Source organism: Orcinus orca, chromosome 16, assembly GCF_937001465.1.
Source record: "Orcinus orca chromosome 16, mOrcOrc1.1, whole genome shotgun sequence".
Classification (NCBI taxonomy): Eukaryota; Metazoa; Chordata; class Mammalia; order Artiodactyla; family Delphinidae; genus Orcinus; species Orcinus orca.
In genome coordinates this window covers 43,632,258-43,657,310 of record NC_064574.1, presented here as the reverse complement: position 1 = coordinate 43,657,310, position 25,053 = coordinate 43,632,258, and the positions used below count along the sequence as shown (strand labels likewise).

Genomic DNA, 25,053 nt, shown 5'->3' with positions numbered 1-25,053 from the left:
AAAAAAGCCAAATAAAACGAATTGTTTCCATAGCAGTAATTCCCACCTTTGATTCTATATGGTTATGAAAATTTCCGTCATCATCTCGGCGGGAATATGGCTATGTGTATTCATGTTAATCAAGGGCAATCCCCAACCACCACCTTGTGAGTTATTGTACACGTTTTTAAATGACTGATTTAATATCAAATGTAGTACGGTGGAGTTGAAGGCTTAAATACAGGGTCTGTCACTTTACGAACTGTGTGATCTTGGGCAAGTTCTCTAACTTCTGTTTTCTAATCAGTACCAAGAGTCTTAATAACCACTTTAAGGATAATCGTGAGAATTAGGTGAAGTATGTCACAGTCCCTAGCACACAAGAGATACCCAATAAAAGTTGTTTTCCCTTTACCATCACACAAACAAACCCACACTGCAAAACCGAACAGACGCAACGCTGGGTGCTAACATCACTGCACACCTTTGCCGGGTCTGCCTTCTAGACCGCATCGTGCGCGTCCCCGTTAACCTAAACGAGAATGAATGAATCCAACGGAAAAGGGGACGTACGTCCATCCCGAGCTGTGCTGCGCGGGAGCTGTCCTGCGGCTCAGCCTGAGCTCAGACCAAGGCCTGGACAGGAGGGCTGGGCTGAAGCCACACCAAGGTTCGTAACCGCCCAGGTGTGGGGCTTCCTGTGGCACTGCGGCTGCAGAGCGGAGGCAAATGTCCCCTGGCCGCCGCCGTAGCCTGCAGGCCGGCAGTGCGCTCCTATTGGTTGCGCGTTTGGGCGCCAAAGCGGGGCGGAGGCGGGGTCGGCCCAGCGCGTCGCGGACCTGTAGGAGCTGAAACCGTAGGGCCTGGTTAGGCGGCCGTTTGACTGAGAGCCGGTTGTCTGTAAGGGTCGGCGCGACCACCATGTTCTGCGAGAGGGCCATGGAGCTGGTCCGCGAGCTGCACCGCGCGGCCGAGGGAAGGCTGCCGGCCTTCAACGTGAGGGCGGCGGGCGGGCGGGCGCCTCCCAGGGGTGGCTTTTCTGGGGACTGCGCAGCCGGGACGGGACGGCGGGTGTGCCCGTGGTTCTTCGCGGTGGATGTGGCCGGGTTGGTTTCTGCGGCTTCCCGCGCGCGGTCTGGACGGTCGGCGCCTCGCCCCGGTGACGCGCCGGAGAGGCCCGGAGACGGGTGCTGGAGCGCAGGTGTGAGTTGCACTGGGGAGGTGTGGACCGGGGTAGCGGGGCGTTAGGGCCGCGCCTGGGAGGATGCGGTGAGCGCAGCCCCGCCGGGGAGCCGGCGGTGCGGACACCCTCTCCCCGCCGGCGAAGGGCGACCGGCGCTGGGTGCGCGGGCCGCACGGGGGCTCCGGGGCCGGGAGGTTTGCTGTTCACTCACAAGGCATTTCAGGGCAGCGATGGGGTAGCTCTTCGTGTTTTGAAGATAACTGTGGCGGCACTTTGGGGAATGGATCGAAGAGAAGAAAGAATGGCTCTGGGTGGTTACAGTAGACCACACGAAAGCTGTGTAATGGTCCGAACTGCCCGGTCAGCGGGTGCTGAAAGCCGTGTCCTGAGACAGCAGGACTTGTAGCTACGGCTGGAGATGGGATGGATAGTGGGAGAGGAGAGGGGTCGGCATCTCGGGAGGCTTCTTTCTCTGGTAGCGGAATAAACATCGGAGGTCAGCAGGAAGAGTGTTTGGGGAAGGTGAGTTTTGTTTTGAACATTAAAGAGCAGTTAGTTTGACACTTAGGTCATTTAACGGATGGGGAAACTGAGCCGCGGAAATTATGGATCCAGTTAAGCAACTTGCCTGAACTTGCAGCATATTGGAGCCAGAGCCTCAATCTGAATACAGGTTTCCTAGAGTCCAGTCTGTTGTTCTTGCAACTTCAGACAGTTACTTCATCTAAAAAGTTAGGAGACCACAGTGGGAGGTTCAGTAGAGACGCTGGAATGCAGAGGCGTGGAGGCTGTCAAATGTGGCCCCTCTGGGGTCGGAAGACTAGGTCCTTTGGGGCTCGTGGTACATGGGAGGAAACCAGCCCAAGGGCTCAGAGACTGCCCACGGTGCTGGCTATTCAGACCCTTAGTCCAGCTCTCTTTTTCACTCACATTTTAGGATAAGTGTTGGTTTCGCACTTCGGGGTGGGGGGCTCAGGGGCGGACTTAGAAGTTGTGAAATCACTCGCTTTTCTGGGTCTTAGTTGGCGGAGGTGCACCTTTTCTTGCAGTCGTGCCTGCCTTCGAGGCCGGCCACTGGCACAGCTGAGCTGAGAGCAAGAATTGATCTGATTGACCCCACACACTCTTGACCACACAGACTTTCAAGAATTATTCCTTCCAGGCAGATGATGGCTGGTTTAGAGCAGGGACTCTGCCTTGTTCATTCCATAATCCCTCATGGTTAGGTGCTGTGTTCAGCCGATTGGAATGATTATGCACTTTCTACATGCAGAACTGGTAATCGTTTAAGTGAGTTTTTAGGAAAATTATTTTAGGTATCTTTAAAAAGTTATTTCACACTTGTCTTTTGTATACCTGCTGATCTACTAATTGTGCAAGAGTTTCAACTATTCCTTAAAACAATATTTGTAATAAATGGAATATTTAACTGAATTCTAATAAATCAGACTTTTCTATGATCTCTTTTAACCAGCTGATGAAAGAAAAGGTAGAAATCATGCTTTCATTTTTTCATCAAGAATCATTTCTTATATTCAAGCAGGGTTAAGTAAAGTGTAATTCTGTAATTATACCAGTAGTGCCAAAGCACTTTTGCTAATGCATATATTTTGGCTCTAAAAGTAGATGGGTTACTTATCTTTGTTTTGTTTTGGGTGGGTTTTTTTTGGTTGTTGTTATAGCATTAGTGGTTTTTTTCTCCTTTTTAAAAAGTTTTCAATTGAAGTATAGTTGGATTACAATGTTTCAGGTGTAGAGGTTGCTTGTTGACAGACTTATTGTGTGACATTTATGAATTTTATAATTCTAATGTTTTTATCCTTCCAATGGAAAATTTTGTGTGCGTGTGTGTTTTATATCTTTATTGGATTGCAATTGCTTTACAATGTTGTGTTAGTTTCTGCTGTACAACAAAGTGAATCAGCTATATGTTTACATATATCTCCATATCCCCTCCCTCTTGAGCCTCCTTCCCACCCTCCCCATCCCACCCCTCTAGGTCATGACAAAGCACCGAGCTGATCTCCCTCTGCTATACCGCAGCTTCCCACTAGCTATCTATTTTATACATGGTAGTGTATATATGTCAGTGCTGCTCTCTCAATTCGTCTCACCCTCACCTTCCCCCTCTGTGTCCACAAGTCTGTTCTCTATGTATGCATCTCTATTCCTGCCCTGCCACTAGGTTCATCAGTACCATTTTTCTAGATTCCATATATATGCGTTAAAATATGGTATTTGTTTTTCTCTTTCTGACTTACTTCACTCTGTATGACAGACTCTAGGTCTGTCCACATCCTTACAAATGACTCAATTTCGTTCCTTTTTATGGCTGAGTAATATTCCATTGTATTTATGTACCACATCTTCTTTATCCATTCATCAGTTGATGGACATTTAGGTTGCTTCCATGTCCTGGCTGTTGTAAATAGTGCTGCAATGAACATTGGGGTGCATGCATCTTTTTGAATTATGGTTTTCTCTGTGTATATGCCCAGTAGTCGGATTGCTGGGTCATATGGTAGTTCTATTTTTAGTTTTTTAAGGAACCTCCATACTGTTCTCCATAGTGGCTCTATCGATTTACATTCCCCTCAACAGTGCAGGAGGGTTCCCTTTTCTCCACACCCTCTTCAGCATTGATTGTAGTTTTTTGATGATGGCCATTCTGACTGGTGTGAGGTGATACCTCATTGTGGTTTTGATTTGCTTGTCTCTAATGATTTGCCTAATGATTTCTCTAATGATTTGCTCAAGTAGAAAAATTCCTTTGACCTTTCTATTTTCTATTCTAGCAGTGGGATTTTTTTTGGTAGTAACCTTTTAAGATCATTTTCCAGTAAATAATAAATTATTTATGTACTTTTGTCATGCATTATTGCTTCTGTAGGGCTATTGATTTTTTTTGTCAATAGTTTTATCGAGGTATAATTTATATACAACAAAATACACATTTTAATAGACATTTGAATTTTGACAAATGTATACAATCCTTATAACCAGCAACCCAATCAAGATTTCTGTCACCCCAAGGATTCCCTTTTCTCTTTTGTAGCTACTAGCTACCTCCCATCTGCAGCCTTAGGCAACCATGGATTTTCTTTCTGTGCTACAGATTATATTTGTCTTTTTAAATGTATTTCTGGAGTCAACATGCTCGGAGTTGCAAACTTTTCTGGACGGGGCCAGTTGGAAGCATACAGTGTGTACTCCTTTCTGTCTGACTTCTTTTCTCAGTACAGTATATTCAAGATTATCCTTAATCAGTATGTTAATTGTGTATTTTGTGTTAGTAATTCATTTCTTTTTATTTTTTTAAATTATGGTAAAATATACATAACTTAAAATTTGCCATTTTTAAGTATACACTTCAGTGGCATTAATTATATTCACATTGTTGTGCAACCATCACTCTTATTTCCAAAACTTTTCATAACGCCAAACAAACTCTATAACCTTTAAGCAGTAACTCCCCACTCCTCTTTCCCCTCAGCTCCTGGTAACCTCTAATCTACTTTGTCTCTGTGAATTTGCCTGTTTCAGATAAGTGGAATCATACAATATTTGTCCTTCTGTGTCTGGCTTATTTCACTAAGCGTAATGTTTTCAAGGTTCATCCATGTTGTTGCATGTATCAGTACTTCATTTCTTTTTTTGGCTGAATAATATTACATTGAATGGATATACAGTATTTGGTTTATCTGTTCATCAGTTGGACATTTGGGTTGTTTCCACTTTTTGGCTGTTATGAATAATGCTGCTCTGAACATTTGTGTACAAGTTTCTGTATGAACATAGGTTTTCAGTTCTCTTGAGTATATACCTGGGAGTGGAATTGCTGGTTAATATGGTAATTCTGTGTTTAACTTTTTGTGGACTCATCAGACTGTTTTCTACAGGGCTGTACCATTTTACATTCCTACCTGCATTGTACAAGGGTTCCAATTTCTCCCCATCCTCTCCAACACTTGTTATCATGGCCATCCTAGTAGGTGTGGAAGGACTATTGTGTTTTTTTTTTTTTTTTTTTTTGGCTGTGTTAGGTCGTCGTTGCTGTGCGTGGGCTTTCTCTAGTTGCGACGAGCAGGGGCTGCCCTTTGTTGTGGTGCATGAACTTCTCATTGCAGTGGCTTCTCTTGTTGCAGAGCACAGGCTCTAGGCGCAAGGGCTTCAGTAGTTGTGGCACATGGGCTCAGTAGTTGTGGCTTGCGGGCTCTAGAGTGCAGGCTCAGTAGTTGTGGCGCATGGGCTTAGTTGCTCTGCGGCATGTGGGATCTTCCTGGACCAGGGCTTGAACCCGTGTCCCCTGCATTGGCAGGCGGATTCTTAACCACTGCGCCACCAGGGAAGTCCTGTACTATTGGTTTTTGATAACATACATAAATCAAAGATAAACATAGATAAAATATTGCTACAAACTTGGTGGGGGAATTAATGAGCGTAATTTTATATGTTCTAGGAGGATGGACTCAGGCAAGTTCTGGAGGAGATGAAAGCTTTATATGAACAAAACCAATCTGATGTGTAAGTTGATAAGATTGATATTTTAAAACAATTTAAGAAATATTATATTGAAATCAGATAATCTTAACATTAGTTTTAATTTTTTTAATTTTTTATTATCTTTAAATTAATTTATTATTTATTTATTTATTTTTGGCTGCGTTGGGTCTTCATTGCTGTACGCGGGCTTTCTCTAGTTGCGGCGAGCGGGGGCTACTCTTCGTTGTGGTGCATGGGCTTCTCATTGAGGTTGCTTATCTTGTTGCAGAGCACAGGCTCTAGGCGCGCAGGCTTCAATAGTTGTGGCTTGCGGGCTCTAGAGTGCAGGCTCAGTAGTTGTGGCGCACAGGCTTAGTTGCTCTGCGGCATGTGGGATCTTCCTGGACCAGGGCTTGAACCCATGTCCCCTGCATTGGCAGGTGGATTCTTAACCACTGCGCCACCAGGGAAGTCCCAACATTAGATTTTAGATATGATTTGTTTTTTCTAATTCTCTGTGAGCCTGATCATACCCTAACTATACAGAACTAGAGGGATTTATGTTAATCACTGCTATGTCCATGGGGATTCAAACAGTGCTTGGCATATGGTAGATGTTCAATAAATATTTGTTGTTTGACTGATATGACTTGAAATGAATCGGGGTGGACCTAAAAGAGATGAGACAGGAGTAAGTAACAACCTTAAGTGAAATGTATTGTTTCCACTGCTTGTTTTCATCAGTAGAAGACTTAGTGGGTTAAAAGGAGAACAGGCAGTTTGTAAACTTAGCAGGAGCAGCAGTGACTTACAATATCTTGAATGGAGTTCACTGAGAACTAGTGCTACAGAAGGCTTGGTAGGTGAGAGGGTTCTTGAGTTACAGACTATTTAGAGCCAAGCATGGTAGTTGACCCAGTGGAGAATTTGGGCTGAATGACCAACTTCACAGGGTCCTGTGATTTGGTGAAGAGTAAGACACAGAGTACTAACTGCTGGATCAAAGGCGAGGTCTTCAGATCTCAACCTGTCTGCAACATGAGGTTTCATGTTTGGCCTTGTTAGGGAGTGTTTTCATCAGTTAGTTGGACATAGAAATCAGTACTATGCTGTTAAGATTTGTGGAGTACACAGAACAGTAGGCACGTTTTGCAGTTACTGTATTTAAGGATAGATACAGATGGAACAAGGAACTGAACTGCAACAGGTCTGCAGTAAATGTAAGGGAAATGTAAAGTCCTGAACTCAGGTTCCCAAACTGTTCATTTGTTCATTCAGCAGATATGTACTAAACAATTATGAGCTGATAAATGGCTCTGGTATTTCAATTGTGAACAACATAATCAAGATTTTTGCCCCCATGACCCTCACAGTGTAAGGCAGAAGGCAGATATTAAATACAGATACACCAAGTTGGAATACATGCTATGAAGGAAAACAACAGCACTAGGAGAGAGAATAATGAATTGAAAATATTAGTAGATTGAGGAATCAGGGAAGTTCTCTCCAAGGAAGAGACATTTCAGCTGGGGCCTGAAGGAGAAGCAGGTTTTAGCGAGGCAGTAATTGGGGCAGAGAGCATTCTAGGTGGAGGAAACAGCATATGCAAAGACCCTGAGTCATGAAAGAGGATGGGATGCTCAGGGAACTGATCATTAAAGAAAGCCAGTGTGGCTGAAACTTAGTGAGCAGGCAAAGGGTGACACCCGGTGAGATTTTTAAGCATGTGGGGCAGGTGGAGGCATGTTTGTGTTTTAAAAGACCACCCTGGCTGCTGCTGTGGTTAGTAAATGGAGGGGCTGAGAGGATAGGGAGGCATGCTGGTCATGCAGGTGGCAGGAGAGGTAAGCCAGACTAGGGAGAAAGTGAACAGTTTATAGACATATTTAGGAGGTGGCCTAACAGGCCTTGGTCCAGTAAGAGGATGATTTTCCTGTATTCATACCATCTGGAAATTCATGATCCAAAATTCTGTGCCCTATCCTCCTAGTTTGGTTCTCGGGGGTCAGTCACTATTACCAGTTTCTGGTTAAAATTATTTGTCAGAAGAACTCTGTTCCTATTTAATTACTCATGTGTAAATGTGAGTTTTTTAAGGAAGTTCTTATGTACCTAATAAAGTACTCTGATGTTAGGTTGGCTGTATTTTATTTGTGCTATTTCTTTATAATCCAGAGCACATTGTAAACAGTGTGGAGAATAGGGAATTCCCTGGTGGTCCAGTGGTTGGGACTCTGCGTTTCCACTGCAGGGGGCACGGGTTCGATTCCCGGTTGGGGAACTCAGATCCTGCAAGCCTCTTGTTGTGGCCAAAAACAAAAAACAACAACAAAAAAATGTTGAGAATATATCTAACGTTTGTAGAGTGGCAGAAGTGTATAGAACAATCTGGAAGACATGGTAAAATGGGACATATATTTTACCTCTATTTTCAGGGCCTGGAGCAGGCACGTATATTTTGTATTTGTTTCCTTTTAAAACTCCAGAGTAGATTCTAATTAATTCTGTATACCTGGCTTTGTTTTGTTTTGTTTCCAGTTTTTTCTTTTTATTATGGTAAAATACACATCACATAAAATTTGCTATCTTAACTTTTTTTTTTTGGCCACACTGGGGGGCATATGGGATCCTAGTTCCCTGCCCCCTGCCCTGCAGTGGAAGTGTGGAGTCCCAATTACTGGACCACCAGAGAAGTCCCCCATCTTAACCATTTTAAAGCGTACAGTTCAGTGTATTCAGTACATTCATAATGTCATATAGCCATCACCGTCATCTCCAGAACTCTTCATCTTGTAAAACTGAAACACTATACCCATTAAACAATTGTACATTTGGTTTTATTTTATTTTATTTATTTATTTATTGGCTGTGCCACAAGGCTTGTGGGATCTTAGTTCCCTGACTAGGGATTGAACCCGTGCCCTCAGCAGTGAAAGTGCAGAGTCCTAACCACTGGAGCACCAGGGAATTCCCAAACATCTGGTTTTAAAGTGCAATACTTGTCTAATAACCAAGGAGATATATATTTTATAGGGTAAAACCAAAATTTTCTCCCTTTCTGTGTGAAGGACCCTAAAGTACAGAACATGCACATAGTTGAAGATCAATAAATATTTGTTGGATGAGTGGAGGACCACCTGACTCCAGAATTCTTAGCTCACATTATTAGAATGAGGATTTGGAAGTACCACAAAAAGAGGACTCCATAGGATCAGAACATGATGTGAGGCCATAATCTTATGCACCGTGATATTCGATCTGTCTCTTATCCCACCATGAAAAAGGGATTCCAAAAAGTGAGGAAACACAATATTTGTCTTTTGGAGACAATGGAGATTAATCAGTGTGCAAAATGCAAAGTGCCACATGGCTAAACAGAACACTGGGAGTGTGATCCTAGGCAAATTAGTTAGCTTTTGGCTTTCTTAATCTTTTAACATGTTAGCAAAAGCTCTGATGAGACAGGTACTATTTGGGTAGGTTAACTGCTAACATAAATGGATAAAAACAAGCATGGAGTCACTTGTTAGTTGGCTTGGAAAATTCGACATATACTGAAATAGACATTCTTTTCCTCCTTAAATGTTTTACCAGGAATGAAGCGAAGTCAGGTGGACGAAGTGATTTGATACCAACCATCAAGTTTCGACACTGTTCTTTGTTAAGAAATCAGCGCTGCACTGTAGCATACCTGTGAGCTTCTCTGTGTTTGCTGGGGTGGCAGGGAGCAGTGGAGGGTTCCCATGTGGTTTCCTAATTAACCATTTTATATGGATAACAGGAATTCTTAGATTTGTCTCTCTTTTATGAGCGTTCTAAATTCTTCTCTTTTTTCTATTTAAACTTTTTTTATAATGAAAAATTGCAGTATTCATAAAATTAGGGAATAATATTACAAACCCCCATGGAGCCATCAGGTAGGCTTAACAATTCTTAACATTTTGCCATAATTGCTTCATCTTGTTTTGTCTATGCTAAAACATTGTAGAACATCGGGCATTTTACCGCTGAATACCTTAGTATGCATCTCTAAGAAATAAGGACCTTATGGACTTTTTCTTACATGACCACTATGATTCTCATACCTAGAGGAATAAACCCGACTTCACAGCATCCATCCATACTGTATTCCTATTCTCCCTGTTTTCCCAAAGATGTCCTCTTACAATGGTTTGTTTGCCTCAGGAACCAAATAAAAGTCCACATGTTAAATTTTGGTGGTTGAGTCTGGAGTCTCTTTTGATGAAAACAACTTCTGATATCCCTCTGTTATGCCATCTAATACCTTATTAATGTCCTAGGTATGACCGATTGCTTCGGATTAGAGCACTCAGGTGGGAATGTGGCAGTGTCTTGCCAAGTGCTTTACGATTTCACATGTCTGCTGAAGAAGTAAGTCAGCATTGTTGTTCAAGTTTGTGAATTTGGAAAATAGCTGAGGTTATGGCAGTGTTCTGAAATAGTATTTATAGTGTTTCAAAAATCTTTTTTTGTTTTAACATTTGTTTTTGAGTAATTTTTGGTCTCTAGTATATACTGTGATGAGAATGATAGGAGTAATTCTAAATGCTATATGGAAAACTACTATTACTTAACAAAATAAAGGGTCCCATTATGTTACTTGTTAGTGATCCATCAGTAGGATGAAAAACCTGGAATTATTATTGGGAGATTTTCCATAAAATATGTGGGTATACATAATTTGCTTATCAATGTGAATACTTGAATTCTTGATTTATCCAGTCATTAAGGGACAATATTTAAGGACACAGGATTGGAGCCAAGCAAACCTGTGTACAAACCTTGGCTCTGCCACTGTCAGATCTTGGGCAAGTGACTCGACCTCTCCCTGTGCCTAAATTCCCTCATTTACAAAGTGAGGGTCATACTGCCTACAGTGTTGCAGTGACTTCGGACACTACCTAAAGTTAGACCAAACTTCATAGGTTAAGACTGCTCTCACTTCAGATACCAGCCGTAAAGTTTGAGGTTCCCAAGGCCACCCTCCCTTCTGACCAACTGGCTACAAATTCAGAGGTTCCCACCATCCCCTCAGGTTTGGGGCTTTTATCCTCTTGATATTAGTCCAACTTGGAGAGAGGAGAAGGGAGCTGGAAGTAGAGCTCAGTCACCTGTGATTCAATCAACCATGATTTGATCAATCGATCAAGCCTATGTAATGATACCCCAGAGCTGTGTGAGCTTCCCTGGTTGACAGTACTTTGTGTGTGTTGTTACATATCAGTGTGCCAGGAGGGTGGTGTGTCCTGATTCCTCAGGGAGAGGATACTCGAAGCTTCACATTTGGGACTCCCAGACCTCATCCTGGGTGTCTCTTCCTTTGGCTGGTTCTGATTTGTATCTGCAATAAAACTGTAATTGTCAGTGTAGTGCTTTACTGGGTTCTGTCAGTCATTCTGGCAGATTATTGAACCTGAGGGAGAGGTGTGTGTATGTATGCGCACACACACACTTTACTAATGCAGGTTATGTGTATAGTCTTTTAGAAGTTACCTTGTTTTACCTTTCACAAAGAGATTTACAGTACTGGAATAGATTTTTGTGAATAATGTAAGAGCCTAGTTGCATTTTGAATATGGATATTGAGATGGCATCATTTATTGAAAAGGTCCTCTTTTCCCCTTGCTCTGTGCACAGTGCCACTTGTCATAAATTGAATGTCAATATATCTGTGGATTTTGGATGGGGGACTTTCTCTTCTTTCTTAGTCTATTTGTCCTTGTACCAATTTCATATTGTTTAAATTATTGGAATTTTATAATAAGTCTTGAGTAAGTGTTCCCATCTTGTTCTTCTTTTTCAATGTCTTCACTGCTTTTGGCCTTCTGCATTTCCTTGCAAATTTAGACTCAATTTATCAAGTTCCATTTTTTAAAAAATTGGGGTTTTGATTGAGATTGAATTGGATCTATGGATCAGTTGATGTTATTACAATACTGAATCACCCAATCCTTGAAAGTGGTATATCCTTCCACATATTTTGGTTTTCTTTAACTTCTCTCAACAATTAAAAAAAAAACCAGATTTACTGAGATATAATTTACATCCCCTAAAGTTTATCCTTTTAAAGTGTACAATTCAGTGTATTTAGGATATTCACAGAGTTGTGCATCCGTCACCACCATCTTATCCAGAACATATTCTGTCCCCTCTTCCCAGGCCCTAGAGGCCACTACTCTGCTTTCTTCATGGATTGGCCTAGTATGGACTTTTCATATGAGTGGAATTGTACAATATGTGGCCTTTTGTGTTTTTCACTCAGCATGTTTTCAAGGTTCATGCATGTGGTAACACATATAAGAGCTCCACTCTGATTTACGACTGAATAATCCCATTGTAGGGATGTACACATCTTATCCATTCATCAGTTGATGGACATTTGGGTGTTTTTCTCAACAGCATTTTATAGCTTTCAGAAAACCTGTCAATACAGAGTTTGAAGTTTGAAGAGATCATAATTCTGAAATGGTGTATTTTTCATGGTTTGGTTTCTGGTGGAAAGTTCCTTAGGTCTGTGATTAAGTATGCTGGGATGTAAGTTCTGTGAGAACAGAGATGTTTGTTCACTTTGTTAAATGATCCTAAGTACCTAGACCAGTGCCTGGTTCATAACAGGCAGTCACTAATATTTGTGGTTTGAATGAATGGTCATAGTAATGATCCATGTGGGGATGTGTGCTGTTTTTGAAAGGATTAGTATATAATTTCTGCAAGTTTGTTTTCTTACAGCTTTGTCAAATGGCCATCTTTATGTTTGTAGATGGAATGGTTCAATCATTACAAAAAGTCCCTTGCTACCTACATGAGGTCGTTGGGAGGACATGAAGGTTTGGACATCACACAGGATATGAAACCTCCAAAAAACCTATACATAGAAGTAAGTATACCTTTTTAAAATGGATTTTTCTTTAATGCATAGACTGTGATGACTTTTGTTTAAGGGGTGATGTGGCACACATATATACAGTGGAATATTACTCAGCCATAAAAAGAAATGAAATTGAGTTACTCGTAGAGAGGTAGATGGACCTAGAGTCTGTCATACAGAGTGAAGTAAGTCAGAAAGAGAAAATCAAATACCGTATGCTATCACATATATATGGAATCTAAAAAAAAGGTTCTGAAGAACTTAGGGGCAGGACAGGAATAAAGATGCAGACGTAGAGGATGGACTTGAGGACACAGGAGGGGGAAGGGTAAGCTGGGACGAAGTGAGAGAGTGGCATGGACATATATACACTACCAAATGTAAAATCTATAGCTAGTGGGAAGCAGCCGCATAGCACAGGGAGATCAGCTCGGTTCTTTGTGACCACCTAGAGGGGTAGGATAGGGAGGGTGGGAGGGAGACGCAGGAGGGAGGAGATATGGGGATATATGTATATGTATAGCTGATTCACTTTGTTATAAAGCAGAAACAAACACACCATTGTAAAGCAATTATACTCCAATAAAGATGTAAAAAAAAAAAAAAAGAGGGCTTCCCTGGTGGCACAGTGGTTGAGAGTCCGCCTGCCGATGCAGGGAACGCGGGGTCGTGCCCCGGTCCGGGAAGATCCCACATGCCGCGGAGCGGCTGAGTCCGTGAGCCATGGCCGCTGAGCCTGCACGTCCGGAGCCTGTGTTCTGCAACGGGAGAGGCCACAACAGTGAGAGGCCCGCGTACCGCAAAAAAAAGAAAAGAAAAGAAAAGAAAAGGGGTATATGAATATATATTAGTTTATACAGGCATACCTTGGAGATATCATGGGTTTGGTTTAAGACCCACAATAAAGTGCATATTCAATAAAATGAGTCATGAAATGTTTTGGTTTCCCAGTACATATAAAAGTTATGTTTGCACTATAGTGTAGTCTGTTGAATATGCATTAGCATTATAATGCTAACCATCATCTGACAATGCAGGGTTGCCACAAACCTTCAATTTGTAAAAAGGGCAATATCTGAGAAGCACAATAAAGCAAAGCACAAAAAAGAAAGGAAACAAACTCAAACCAAAAATTTTACCTGTAGGTGGTGGCAGGAATAGGATGGAACAGCTAAAATTTTCTGACTGTACCTGTTTTAAAATTTTAACTTTGGAACCATGTAAATATTTTACATATTGTTAAAACAAAATGAAATCAAAGTGGAAAACCAACTTATACATTTTGAAAACAAAATGAAACAAATGAACCTGTGTTTTCATGTTGGTAGATTAGTCAAACAGTGGTTATTTAAATTACTTTAAAACACATAGATTGATTGTATTTCCCTAGTAGGTACATACGAAGGATGAAAAGAATTACAAAGAAATCTTAACCTGTTTTTAGTAATCATATTATTCGTAATAATGTTATTAGTAATAATATTCCTAAGAATAATATAATATTCTTTAATAAACAGTTTATATATTGAAGAATAGAGCAAAAAAGTAATAGCATGGACTCATGTTGAATCATCTCTTCTAAAGAAGCATTTCTTAGCTCTGTCCACTGAAAAGGCCTAGAAACAAGGACCAACCCAGTAGCCATGAGCATCCACATTCTTGAGTCTACATGCCATTTCCTGTGAAAGGAAACCAGGACTCCTGGGGGGAAAATGGCCGATTCCAGGGCTCAAATAGATTAAAGATGTACAAGCGGAGCATGGAAAGAAAGAAAGTATCAAGGACTAGAAGGGGAGTGCTGAAAAGACTTGGGAGCTGATTCGAAGGAGCTCTCATTAGCCAAAGAAAGGACAGTTTGAGCATCAAAATGATAAACTGCAGTGAATTGCATCACATCAATCAAATCAATGACACCTAACAACAACAGTTTTAAAACTGAAACCTCTTTGGGTCTCCTTGGAGAATATGAAGGATGCAACTCATTTTGGAAAATGGTAAATGAAAGAATGGAGTCAAGCATCCATCTTCCGTTACTGCACAAATTCTATCTCAGGGTAGCCAAATTGTTTACGAGGGAAATCTCTTTTGTATAGAAGAATTCCAGCTAATAAATGCAGAAGGAATAAAAAAACTACATTAATGCCATTTTGTAGCCCTAATGCATGGAGGCAAGTAGCTGCTAAAGCATTAGGTGAAAAGCTTAAGAGAGACCTTAGTAGTGGATGGGTATGGATAGCACCTAGGCCCATTGATCAATCTTAACATCCAAAAAGGGACACCAGGATTTCCCTGGTGGCGCAATGGTTAAGAATCCGCCTTCCAATGCAGGCGACACAGGTTTGATCCCTGATGCAGGAAGATCCCACATGCTGTAGAGCGACTAAGTCTGTGCAGCTAAGCCTGTGCACCACAGCTACTGAGCCTGCCCTCTAGAGCCCACACGCCACAACTACTGAGACCACATGCTGCAACTACTGAAGCCTGTGTGCTCTAGGGCCTGTGTGCCACAACTACTGAGCCCATGTGCTTCAACTACTGAAGCCCGCACTCCTAGAGCCTGTGCTCTGCAACAGGAGAAGCCAACCGCAATGAGAAGCCCATGCACTGCAACTAAGAGTAGCCCCCGCTCGCTGCAACTAGAGAAAGCCCGCGCGCAGCAATGAAGACCCAACACAGCCAAAAAAAAAAAAAACAAAAAAACCCAAAAAACAAAAAGGGACACCAGACATTTTGTGCTTCACAACATCATAACACCATTTGCCAGAAAACTAAACCTGATCTGATCCAGCCCCTACACCTAACTTCCAGTTTATAGGAAATTCAGGGATGGGGGAACATGTTAAATGACCCCACAGGAGTCCACAACAGAATCTATTTTTGGGAAACTACCAAACTGCCCAGTTTCTTTAACAAGTAAGTTGCCAAGGGAAAGGGGAAGGGGGAGAACCCTGTAGATTAAAGGAGACTTGGAGACATATCAGAAATGTGTAATGTGTAGCTCTTGTTTGACTCTCATTTGAGCATGGCAACTTAAAAAAAAATTAATGCGACAAAATGGGGAAATTTGGATTCTAACTGGGTATTTCATAATATTAAAAATTTATTAATAAGGTGTGATAATGGTATTGGGATTTTTTTAAACAATCTTATTTTATAGAAATAAGCACTAAAATAATTATAGATTAAATGAAATGATGTCTAGGATTTGCTTCAAAATAACCCAGAAGTGGGCGAGGGAACAAGATTGGCCACATGTTGATAGTAGTTGAAGCCAGTTGGTGGGACATTGAGTTTATTAGCCTTTTTACTTTTCAATGTGTTTGAGATTTTCCACAATAAAAGTCTATTTAAAGAAGCAAAATGCTGGTGGTGGGGGGGATTTTTCTTGTATTTCTCAAACCAACTTAAAATACTTTTGGGAGTCATGGTAGGATTGCAGAGGAATCACAGGACATGAAATTATCCAGGAAAAGTAGGAATCAGAGACTTGCCATTGGAGTTGGCTTTGCTAACACCAGTGCTAGTACTCTGGAGAATAAACTGAGGTCTGAACTCTCATAGGAGATGAAAATGCCCTCCCGCCTTTCCTGTGGCAGCACTTGAAGCTGAGCCAGGTCTGAGATTTCTGGGGCTACCTTTGAATGTTCCTTCTTTGCAATTGCAGAAGTGGTTATCAGGCTCCTTACCCCTCCCACCTTCCAACTAAGAGCCTCTCCTGATTCATGTAGCATGAGTCTATATCTTTTCTTTCCTAGTGTGCCTCTAAGTAATACTGGGAAAGAGTCTGAATCAATCAGTCAAAGGAGATTGGCAGAATCTGTAAAACAAATCTTATAGACTTATGTCCTGTTCTCAGATATTGATACTTTATGGGAGGAATCTGTAAGAGGCAGGTTGGGGTAGATCTAAAATGTTCTCTTTTCTTTGTAGATATGGGTTTTTTTTTTGTTTTCTTTTTAATTTTATTTTTGTCTGTGTCAGGTCTTAGTTGTGGCACGTGGGATCTTCGTTGAGGCATGAGGGATCTTTCGTTGTGGTGTGCGGGCTTCTCTGTAGTTGTGGCGTGCGGGTTTTCTCTTCTCTGGTTGTGGTGCATGGGCTCTAGCGTATGTGGGCTCTGTAGTTGTGGCGCAGGGATCCAGGGCCTGTGGGCTCTGTAGTTTGCGGCTCGCGGGCTCTAGTTGAGGTGCGCAAGCTCAGTAGTTGTGGTGCGTGGGCTTAGTTACATGGGCTTAGTTGCTCTGTGGCATGTGGGATCTTAGTTCCCTGACCAGGGATTGAACCTGCGTCCCATGCATTGTAAGGCGGATTCTTTATCACTGGACCACCCTGGAAGTCCCTGTAGATGTGTTTTCAACTGCTTGATTTTTCATAATTTGCAGAGGGAAAACAATCCAGTGACACTGTCTCTTTTTGGCAGCTCCTTAGGTTTCCTTGCTGTCAGTGCTGACATACACATATTTTCGGAGATTTGCCATTTTTCTTCCTCCCCGTCAAAACAGGACCATTGGAACCACTAGAATACCACAGGAAGGAGTACTAGGCCTAAGTACACAGAGAAGAAATAAAGAGAAAGCCTAATACTTTTCATATGGGTATATATAAATCCCCATCTGCTTTATGGTTTCTACATATTAAAAAGTAATTTGGATAAAACATCAGTTTTTCTTTTCAGGTGCGGTGTCTAAAAGACTATGGAGAATTTGAAGTTGATGATGGTACTTCAGTCCTATTAAAAAAAAATAGCCAGGTATTTATTGTCTTAAGATACTTTAAATTTTGTAAGAGTGTTGAATGATGAAAATGTTGGAATCAGTAGCAAGGTAAGTATCACCTTGTGATGATCATTTGTATCGTAGGAATTATGTTTATTATAAAATACTCTTTTGTCCTTTTTCTAAATGTAAAGGCGTGAAGCAAACGTTGCATATAGTAAGAAAGGGTTAATTACAGTTGACCCTTGAACAATGCACAGGGATTAGGGGTGCCTACAGACTCCCCTCTCCCCACACAGTTGGAAATCTGAGTACTTCTCTCTGCCTCAAAAACAAAGGGATTGATAAATGACTCACCCAAAGGCTGGAAGCTAAAACAGTTTGAATAGAATTAGGACCCAAGCCCTAGTTCTTTTGATCCCACCTGTTGTGATCTCTAATTGAACACGAACTTTTCCCCATACTTAGTCAATTTAAAGATCTGTAAAATGAAAATACAGGTTTTATATATGTGTATGTGTGTGTGTGTGTGTGTATATATATATATATATATATATATATATACGCATATTTGAGTGGAGTCATGCAGTTCAAACCCATACTCAAGCATTAGCTATAATTTACTAGGGTATTGCTTGAATTTAATACTAAGCATTTCCCTGGGAAGTTGCCACAGTGGGTCTTACTCTAGTTAAGGGGCTACTATGTTGTTGCATTTAGCTCCTTTCTTCAAATTATTATTTATTAAAAAGGTGCTAAGCACTAGTTTTCAGCCTATACTTCTTCACCTTGTAAATCTTAGTTCTTTAGCTAACAAATAGTGATATGTATCAAAAAATTTCTAAGTATTTAATATATAAACATAATAGAATTTAATAGGGAAAGACTGAAATTGTGAAATTGTAACTCACTAAATTTTTCCTTACGAAGAATCTCAATTTATTGTTTCCTTAGAAATCTTCAAGTTCACATTAGATGAATTCACAGTAGCTAAATTTATTTTATCCTATCTCTATTTTCTGTAGTCATATTAGCATAGGAGGAAAGGTGAACTAGTAAAAACCACTCTTTCCTTTGTTGCCTGCCATCTTGTTATGAGACGGTTGGTATTTAATGACCCTAGTCACTTTTGTTGACTTCTGTTTGTTCTGTTGAGCCAAAGAATCGTTCTGGTTATGTGGTTCTTAGCTCATTTCCCTAAGGGAGGGTGAGTTGGTCTCTTATTTTACTAGTACCCTTGGAGTTTTAAATAGTTTCCTGAAACAAAAGTTGAAATTATTAAAGACAGATTTTCAGGGTACCCTAAAATCTTTGGTTGTTAAGGCAAAAGTTTCCCTTCCAAGGATACTAATGAATAGAAAATAGATGGTGAAGCTCTGGGTTCACAAGAACAAAGCTAGCCTCATAAAGCAAGATGTGAGAAAATGCACTTCACCCCAAACAGTGTCCCATGGTTGAATTTCTTTCTCGAGCTTTGTGGCCAGTCTTCCCACCAGGTGTACTAAGACTCCTCAGCAGGGAGGGCCTGGGTGGGGCCAGGGCGGCCGAAACCCAGTCCCTCCTCCATCTGCTGCTGTTAGACGATTGCTGTTTACTGTGTGGCGCATTCAGAAGCCTTCCTCTTAATGAGACTTTGTCTCTCGGTATCACCCTATAAAAATGGGGAAACTTAAAAGCAAAATCTACTCTAACTGATATTAAGGGGCTTCTAAGATGTCTGAGCACATCTGAAACCAGTTTTCTATAAAATCTATAGTGTAGATCACCCACATAATATACAATATTAATAGGGAAACATTTTCCTACTGTACATTCCTCCCTTATTGAGTCTATGGCAAGCATGCTGGTTGTCCAGAAATCAGAACTCCCTCTTTTTAGTAGATATTGGAATAATTGTTAAATGAGCAACTCTATAGTTTTTTCTCTCTCTCTTTATTTTTTTTTACATTTTATATTCTTAAGGCTTTTTAAAAATTCGCTTAAATTAGACAACAGTCCTTGGCCCATGGGTCTTCATGACTGGTTTGGAGGAGTTTCTTTGGTCATGGGTCTCACCTGAGGCCTTTCCACGTCCTTGAATACTTTGCATACTCTCTCCTTCAGTTACTTTCTAGGGTCACCTACACTGCACTTTCTAATGTACTGTTTCTTGTTTTTACCCAAGTATCTCTGTCTCGTCTTTGAGATTTCTTTGGTCACTTGTGAGCTTGGAAAGTCTTCCTGCCTCACTTCCAGCACCTCCCCGCTCCAGAGTTTACTAAATGTTCACTTTCGTTTTAAGCCCTGGTGTTTTGAGAGGGAATCAGACAAGGAGACTCCTTTCCACCTCAGAATGAGAGCAGTGTCCTCTCAGGAGACGTTGAGGATGAGCCTTAGCCAGGCACTGGCATCCTCCACACAGCGTGTGACCAGCACCCATGTCATAGGTTACAATGACTTTTAATCCTTGGAAAATATGGGAGAAGAGTTGCATTGTTAGTAGAAGAATGACTGTTCAGACTCAGATCCTAGAAAAGGTTTAATGGAGAAGACACTCCTTCCGTTTGCCTTCCTAATGAGCTGTTGCTGTACCACTGGTGATCCAGTGCCCCAAATCTCACCTACCTGGGTTTTCTGTGCATAAATTTTTTTTTTCTTTTTTTTTTTTTGCGTTACGCGGGCCTCTCACTGTTGTGGCCTCTCCCGTTGCGGAGCACAGGCTCCGGATGTGCAGGCTCAGTGGCCATGGCTCATGGGCCCAGCCGCTGCGCGGCACATGGGATCCCCCCGGACCGGGGCACGAACCCGCGCCCCCCGCATCAGCAGGCGGACTCCCAACCACTGTGCCACCAGGGAAGCCCCTGTGCATAAATTTTAAAATGCAAACATTAAGGAAAATACCTACTAGAATTCAAAACTCTTTAGTTAAATTTAACTTAAGCAAAACGTGAATTTGTTTATAAAATTCAGATTTCAGTACAGCTCTAGGTGACATCCATTTCAGTTGATTAAAATAGCAAAAATACTTAAGTTTAGCTTTTAACTACTTAGCTGGTGGAGTTTGAAATATATGTATAATGCGTTGCTGCTTTTTAATGATGCATCGTGTAATTTAACATTCTTTTCATTCCTTTTTCTTCCTCCCCCTCTTCCCTCAGCACTTTCTACCTCGGTGGAAGTGTGAGCAGCTGATTAGACAGGGCATCCTGGAGCACGTGCTGTCGTGACCTCTCGCCAGATGGCTGCCAGGGCTTCCCCCGTTCGAGGCTGGACTCAACCAAGGACACTTCTCCATCTCCCTCTCCACCTCCCCCAGGCCCACCACTTTTTGGTTTTAAAATTTAGACTTACTTTAACCAGGAATGCTTGGCCAAGGAGTATGGTTTGTTTTTCTTTTTCTTTTCTTTCATTTGAACCTTAGTTTCTCTTTTATTTAATTTCCAAATATAATTCTATAACCTTTTATGGTAAACATTTCTGAATCTATGTTGTATGCTTGCCTTTTGAAGCATCAGTTCTCAATAGAGAGTTTGAATTCTTGCCATACAGAGACTCCACATATCCAATCTGCTGTCCACAGTTCTAGAGGGAAGTCCAGGATCAAGACTCTAGCAGATTCTGTGCCTAAAGAGAGTGCTTCCTAGTTCATACACTGCCATCTTCTCATTCTGTGCTTACAAGGTAGAAGTGGTTTATTTTTCTATTGTACAGGATTCTCCCCTTTGTGTGGTACGTTGTATCTGTAATCACAACATTCCTACAATTCCCAAAATACTATATACAGTTCCCAAAATACTATAGTGTGTTTTTGTTTAATGAAAGTAAATTATGAATATTACATTTTAATCTCTTTTAAACAATGAGGAAGTTTCACCTGGCTGTATAGGGAGATAGGAGGTCCTTGTGCATCTTGTGTTGCTGGAAGTGTGCATTGTGCAAGCCAGGGAGCTGAATTTCTGCAATTCCTGTTTCCAAATCACATGGGCAGGTGGAGCTGATGGCCTATAAAATTTTCAGCGTATTTAATGTTCAATAACATGTTAACTTATCACCTGGCTGTTAAGGAAGAAAGGAAGGACACAATGGATTTTGCCCATTTCCAGCAGTGGTGGCTGATCTAGGTCATGCGTGTCTGCGAGCTTGTGGGGTGAGCACCAGGATCTCCCCTTTGGAAAGGGAAATTGAAATTGGGGCTAGGAAAGGAACTTTGTGCAGTTTCCCCCCAACAGTCACAGTGACCAGAAAGTCACATGAAGAGCTGGTCAGCTAAGTGGAGCGCAGTTTCTGTTGCCTGATAAACTGAAAATGGTAGACATCGGAGAGGCACAGAGTGGTCTTGCCTGGTGGTCAGTGGCCTTTCCGCACCAGCCCCTCCATGACCAGTGACTAGAGCCAGTCAACATAAATCAATAAAACCTACAAAATTTTAACTTTTCAACTAGTATACATTCACTTCAAATAAGGAATATACTTATTATTTTATTCTGGGAATTAAACAGAAAAGTACAACATATATCAATAATTTACGTATAGGAATGATGCTGGGCTGTAATCTCAGGCATTCAAATTTAAAATCCAGATAAACACAGTACCTGACACTCTCTGTGCAGTTTATTTCTTAAACAGGCGAATGTTTCTGGCCAAAATTATACTCAAGAAATCAAGCTATAGAGAGGCTCTACCTAGGATGTGGATCTGCATATTTTCACAACACACGTACTTAGGTCAGTAGGCAGCCCTTGACAGACTGTTTGTTTTTGTTTATGTATTTTTATGGCCGCGCCACTCGGCTTGCGGGATCTTACTTTCCCGACCAGGGACTGAACCCATGCCCTCAGCAGTGAAAGCACAGAGTCCAAACCACTGTACTGCCAGGGAATTCCCTCATTTTTAGAAATAATTCCTCCCATCGGTTCGTAGCCACATCAGATTTTCATCTGAATCTCTGGCAATAAACAATATGGAATATTTCCCTAGTGAATGGGATGGATGACAGTTTTAACTGTCCATCAGTGGTCACTTCCTTCCCTTGCATTTTGCTCTTCCAAGCGTGTGGAACCATGTTCAGGTGATCCCAGAGTCCGTGTGAATCAGCCGTGAGGACAGACAGCAATGAAGGCCATTGCCCTGTTGCCAACCCAGCATCATTCCTGTATGTAAATTATTGATATATGTTGTACTTTTCTGTTTAATTCCCAGAATAAAATAATAAGTATATTCCTTATTTGAAGTGAATGTATGCTTGTTGAAAAGTTAAAATTTTGTAGGTTTTATTGATTTATGTTGACTGGCTCTAGAATTGTGGCTAGAATTTTTAAATATATGGTTTTTTTCTTATTATAGCGGTAATATATGCACAGTTAAAAAGGTAAAAAAAAAAATACAGTGTAAAAAATGAATACCACCATCCAGCGTGTCCACCGTTAACTGGTTACGGATATAAGTGCAATCCCATTTCTTTTTAGTGCTTGCCCAATTACTTTCTAGTTTTTGTTTCTAATATGAATGGAATCTTCTTTTCTATTATATTTTCTAATTGGTTTTGGCTGATACATATAAAAAACCTGTAAATTATGATGATTTGGCCACATTCCTATATAAACTCATTTCTTTTTCACATTGATATTGTTGTCTAGAACTGTCAGGAAAATGTTGACTACTGCTGGTAATAGCTAACAACTTATCTTTTTCCTGACTTGACTGGAATGCCACAGTCTTCTTAATCTCTCTATCCCATACTTCTCCAGGAAAACTACCAAAACTTGTGGCCAGTGCAACTTGAAACCTCAAAATAAATTTAATACCATAATAAAACAAAACAGTGGTAGTTAACAAACATGATTTTTCCAAGTACACTTGGGGAACTTAAGTGATGATCATATATGATTTCTCACTTAACTCCTTAAAGTTTATGAATTATATATATAGAATTTTATTGTTGAACTATCTTGCATTCCATTTTTAACATTCTTCTTGGCTGTGCTGTGTTAACCAGTGAACTGCAGGATTTGATTTGGTGTTATTTTATTGTGGAATTTTGCAACTGTGAGTGATGCTGGTTTATAGTGTTTGGGAAGAGGGAAACGTGTGTGTCTTCACATATGTGTCTATACTTCGTCAGTGTTTTCAGTAATCTGTTCCTATGAAACAGCCATCTGAACACAGTGGCTTTAAATGACACCATTTTATTAGTTCTCCCAGTTCTGTGGGTTGAGTGGGCTCAGCTGGGAGGTTCTGGAGATCTTGCTTTGTGTCCCTGATACAGTTGCATTCAGGTGGTGGCTTGGCCAGGATGGCTTGGCCTCTGGTCTCCATGTGGGCCTCTCCCGTGGTTCTCTCCAGCAAGCTGGCTGGGCTTCTCACCTGGCAGCTTAGGACACCTGCAGTGTTAAGAGGGTGGATGTGGGTGCTGCTAGTTTTCTTTCTTTCTTTTTTTTTTAAATTTTTTACATTGTTTTTAAAAAAAATTTATTTTTTTGGCTGTGTTGGATCTTCGTTGCTGCGTGCGGGCTTTCTCTAGTTGCGGCGAGCAGAGGCTACCCTTTGTTGCGGTGTGCTGGCTTCTCATTGCGGTGGCTTCTCTTGTTGTGGAGCACGGGCTCTAGGCATGCGGGCTTCAGTAGTTGTGGCACGTGGGCTCAGTAGCTGTGGCTTGCGGGCTCTAGAGCGCAGGCTCAGTAGTTGTGGCACACAGGCTTATTTGCTCCACGGCATGTGGGATCTTCCCGGACCAGGGCTCAAACCTGTGTCCTCTGCTTTGGCAGGCAGATTCTTAACCACTGTGCCACGAGGGAAGTCCCGCTGCTAGTTTTTTGAAGGGCTAGTCCTAGTACTGAACTAGTACCATTTCTGCCAAATCCAGTCAATTAATACAGTCATAGGCGCCCAGATTCAGTGAAGAGGCCACGTGAACCACATGAAGGCAGAATGAGAGGCCCACAGTCAGATGGGGTGTCAGTGTTCTGGTGTCTCTTTTTAGTGGTGCTTATTACTTTATCTATTTCTAATAGAAATGTACCTTTTAAAATAGCATTAATACCTATAGAACCATCTCAGTATGAGTCTTCTTTGGAGAGAGATGTTGATCTTTGATGAATTTTTTATTTTCTTTAGTTTATGGTCAAGTTTTCTACTTTTTCTTAAGTAAATTTCAGTTAATCATGTTTTTCTAAATATTTTATTCTATATTTCGAAATGTTTTGAGGAATTGTTTTCTTTTCTCTACATATGGTCATTCCTAATATGTATCTGTCTTCCCTTTTTTGTCTTATGTAACTAAAAGAAGTATCTGTGATGATAATGCATTAATCTTTTAGGATTTAGAGGAGGAAGATGTAGGTTTCAGATGATTTCAGATGATCTTTTGCTTTTCACAATTGATAGTAGTTTTGGATGAGTTGAATTTATTCTATTTTGTAACTTTAGAAAAAACAATGTTTTCATATAGTACAACATGTAATAGCAAAGAAAGCAGCCATCTGCAAGTCAAGGACAGAGGCCTCAGGAAAAACAAACTTGCTAATAACCTTGGATTTCCTCCAGACCTGTAAGAAAATAAATTTCTTTTTTTTAAGACACCCAGTCTGTAATATTTTGTTTTGGCAACCCCTGCAAACTAATAGAGGTTGTTAAATACCTTTGAGAAAAAAATCTATTGCTTTATTGATGGACACTTGAACAGTTTCCATCCTTTTGCTATTATAGACAAACCTATGTGAGTAACCTTGTACATATATCATTCTATACATATACAGCTTTGTCTGTAGGACAGTTATAATTTTGATGGCTTTTGCCACAATATGTAGGAATTAAAGTTTGTCCTACCA

The 25,053-nt window shown here is 41.0% G+C and overlaps 1 protein-coding gene across 2 annotated transcripts; it reads left to right on the top strand.

The window, feature by feature from the left end:
* Positions 1–785: 785 nt before the first annotated feature.
* On the top strand, positions 786–24,804 carry GINS1 (GINS complex subunit 1). 2 transcript variants are annotated; one of them, XM_004270441.3, is made up of 7 exons: positions 786–975; positions 5,622–5,686; positions 9,239–9,337; positions 9,946–10,036; positions 12,426–12,542; positions 17,209–17,283; positions 20,386–24,804. In XM_004270441.3, the coding sequence occupies exons 1-7, from the start codon at positions 901–903 to the stop codon at positions 20,452–20,454; spliced, it is 591 nt and encodes a 196-aa protein (XP_004270489.1). In that variant the 5' UTR covers positions 786–900; the 3' UTR covers positions 20,455–24,804. The 2 variants fall into 2 exon arrangements, with proteins under 2 accessions (XP_004270489.1, XP_033285324.1); XM_033429433.2 differs by lacking the exon at positions 786–975 and adding an exon at positions 1,191–1,684.
* The last annotated feature ends 249 nt before the right edge of the window (positions 24,805–25,053 follow it).

Coding starts and splice junctions, on each gene's coding strand:
- GINS1 (XM_033429433.2), top strand. CDS start 1,586: ATGGATAGTGGGAGAGGAGAGGGGTCGGCATCTCGGGAGGCTTCTTTC. Junction 5,687..9,238: donor GAACAAAACCAATCTGATGT/GTAAGTTGATAA, acceptor ATGTTTTACCAG/GAATGAAGCGAAGTCAGGTG. Junction 12,543..17,208: donor CAAAAAACCTATACATAGAA/GTAAGTATACCT, acceptor TTTTCTTTTCAG/GTGCGGTGTCTAAAAGACTA.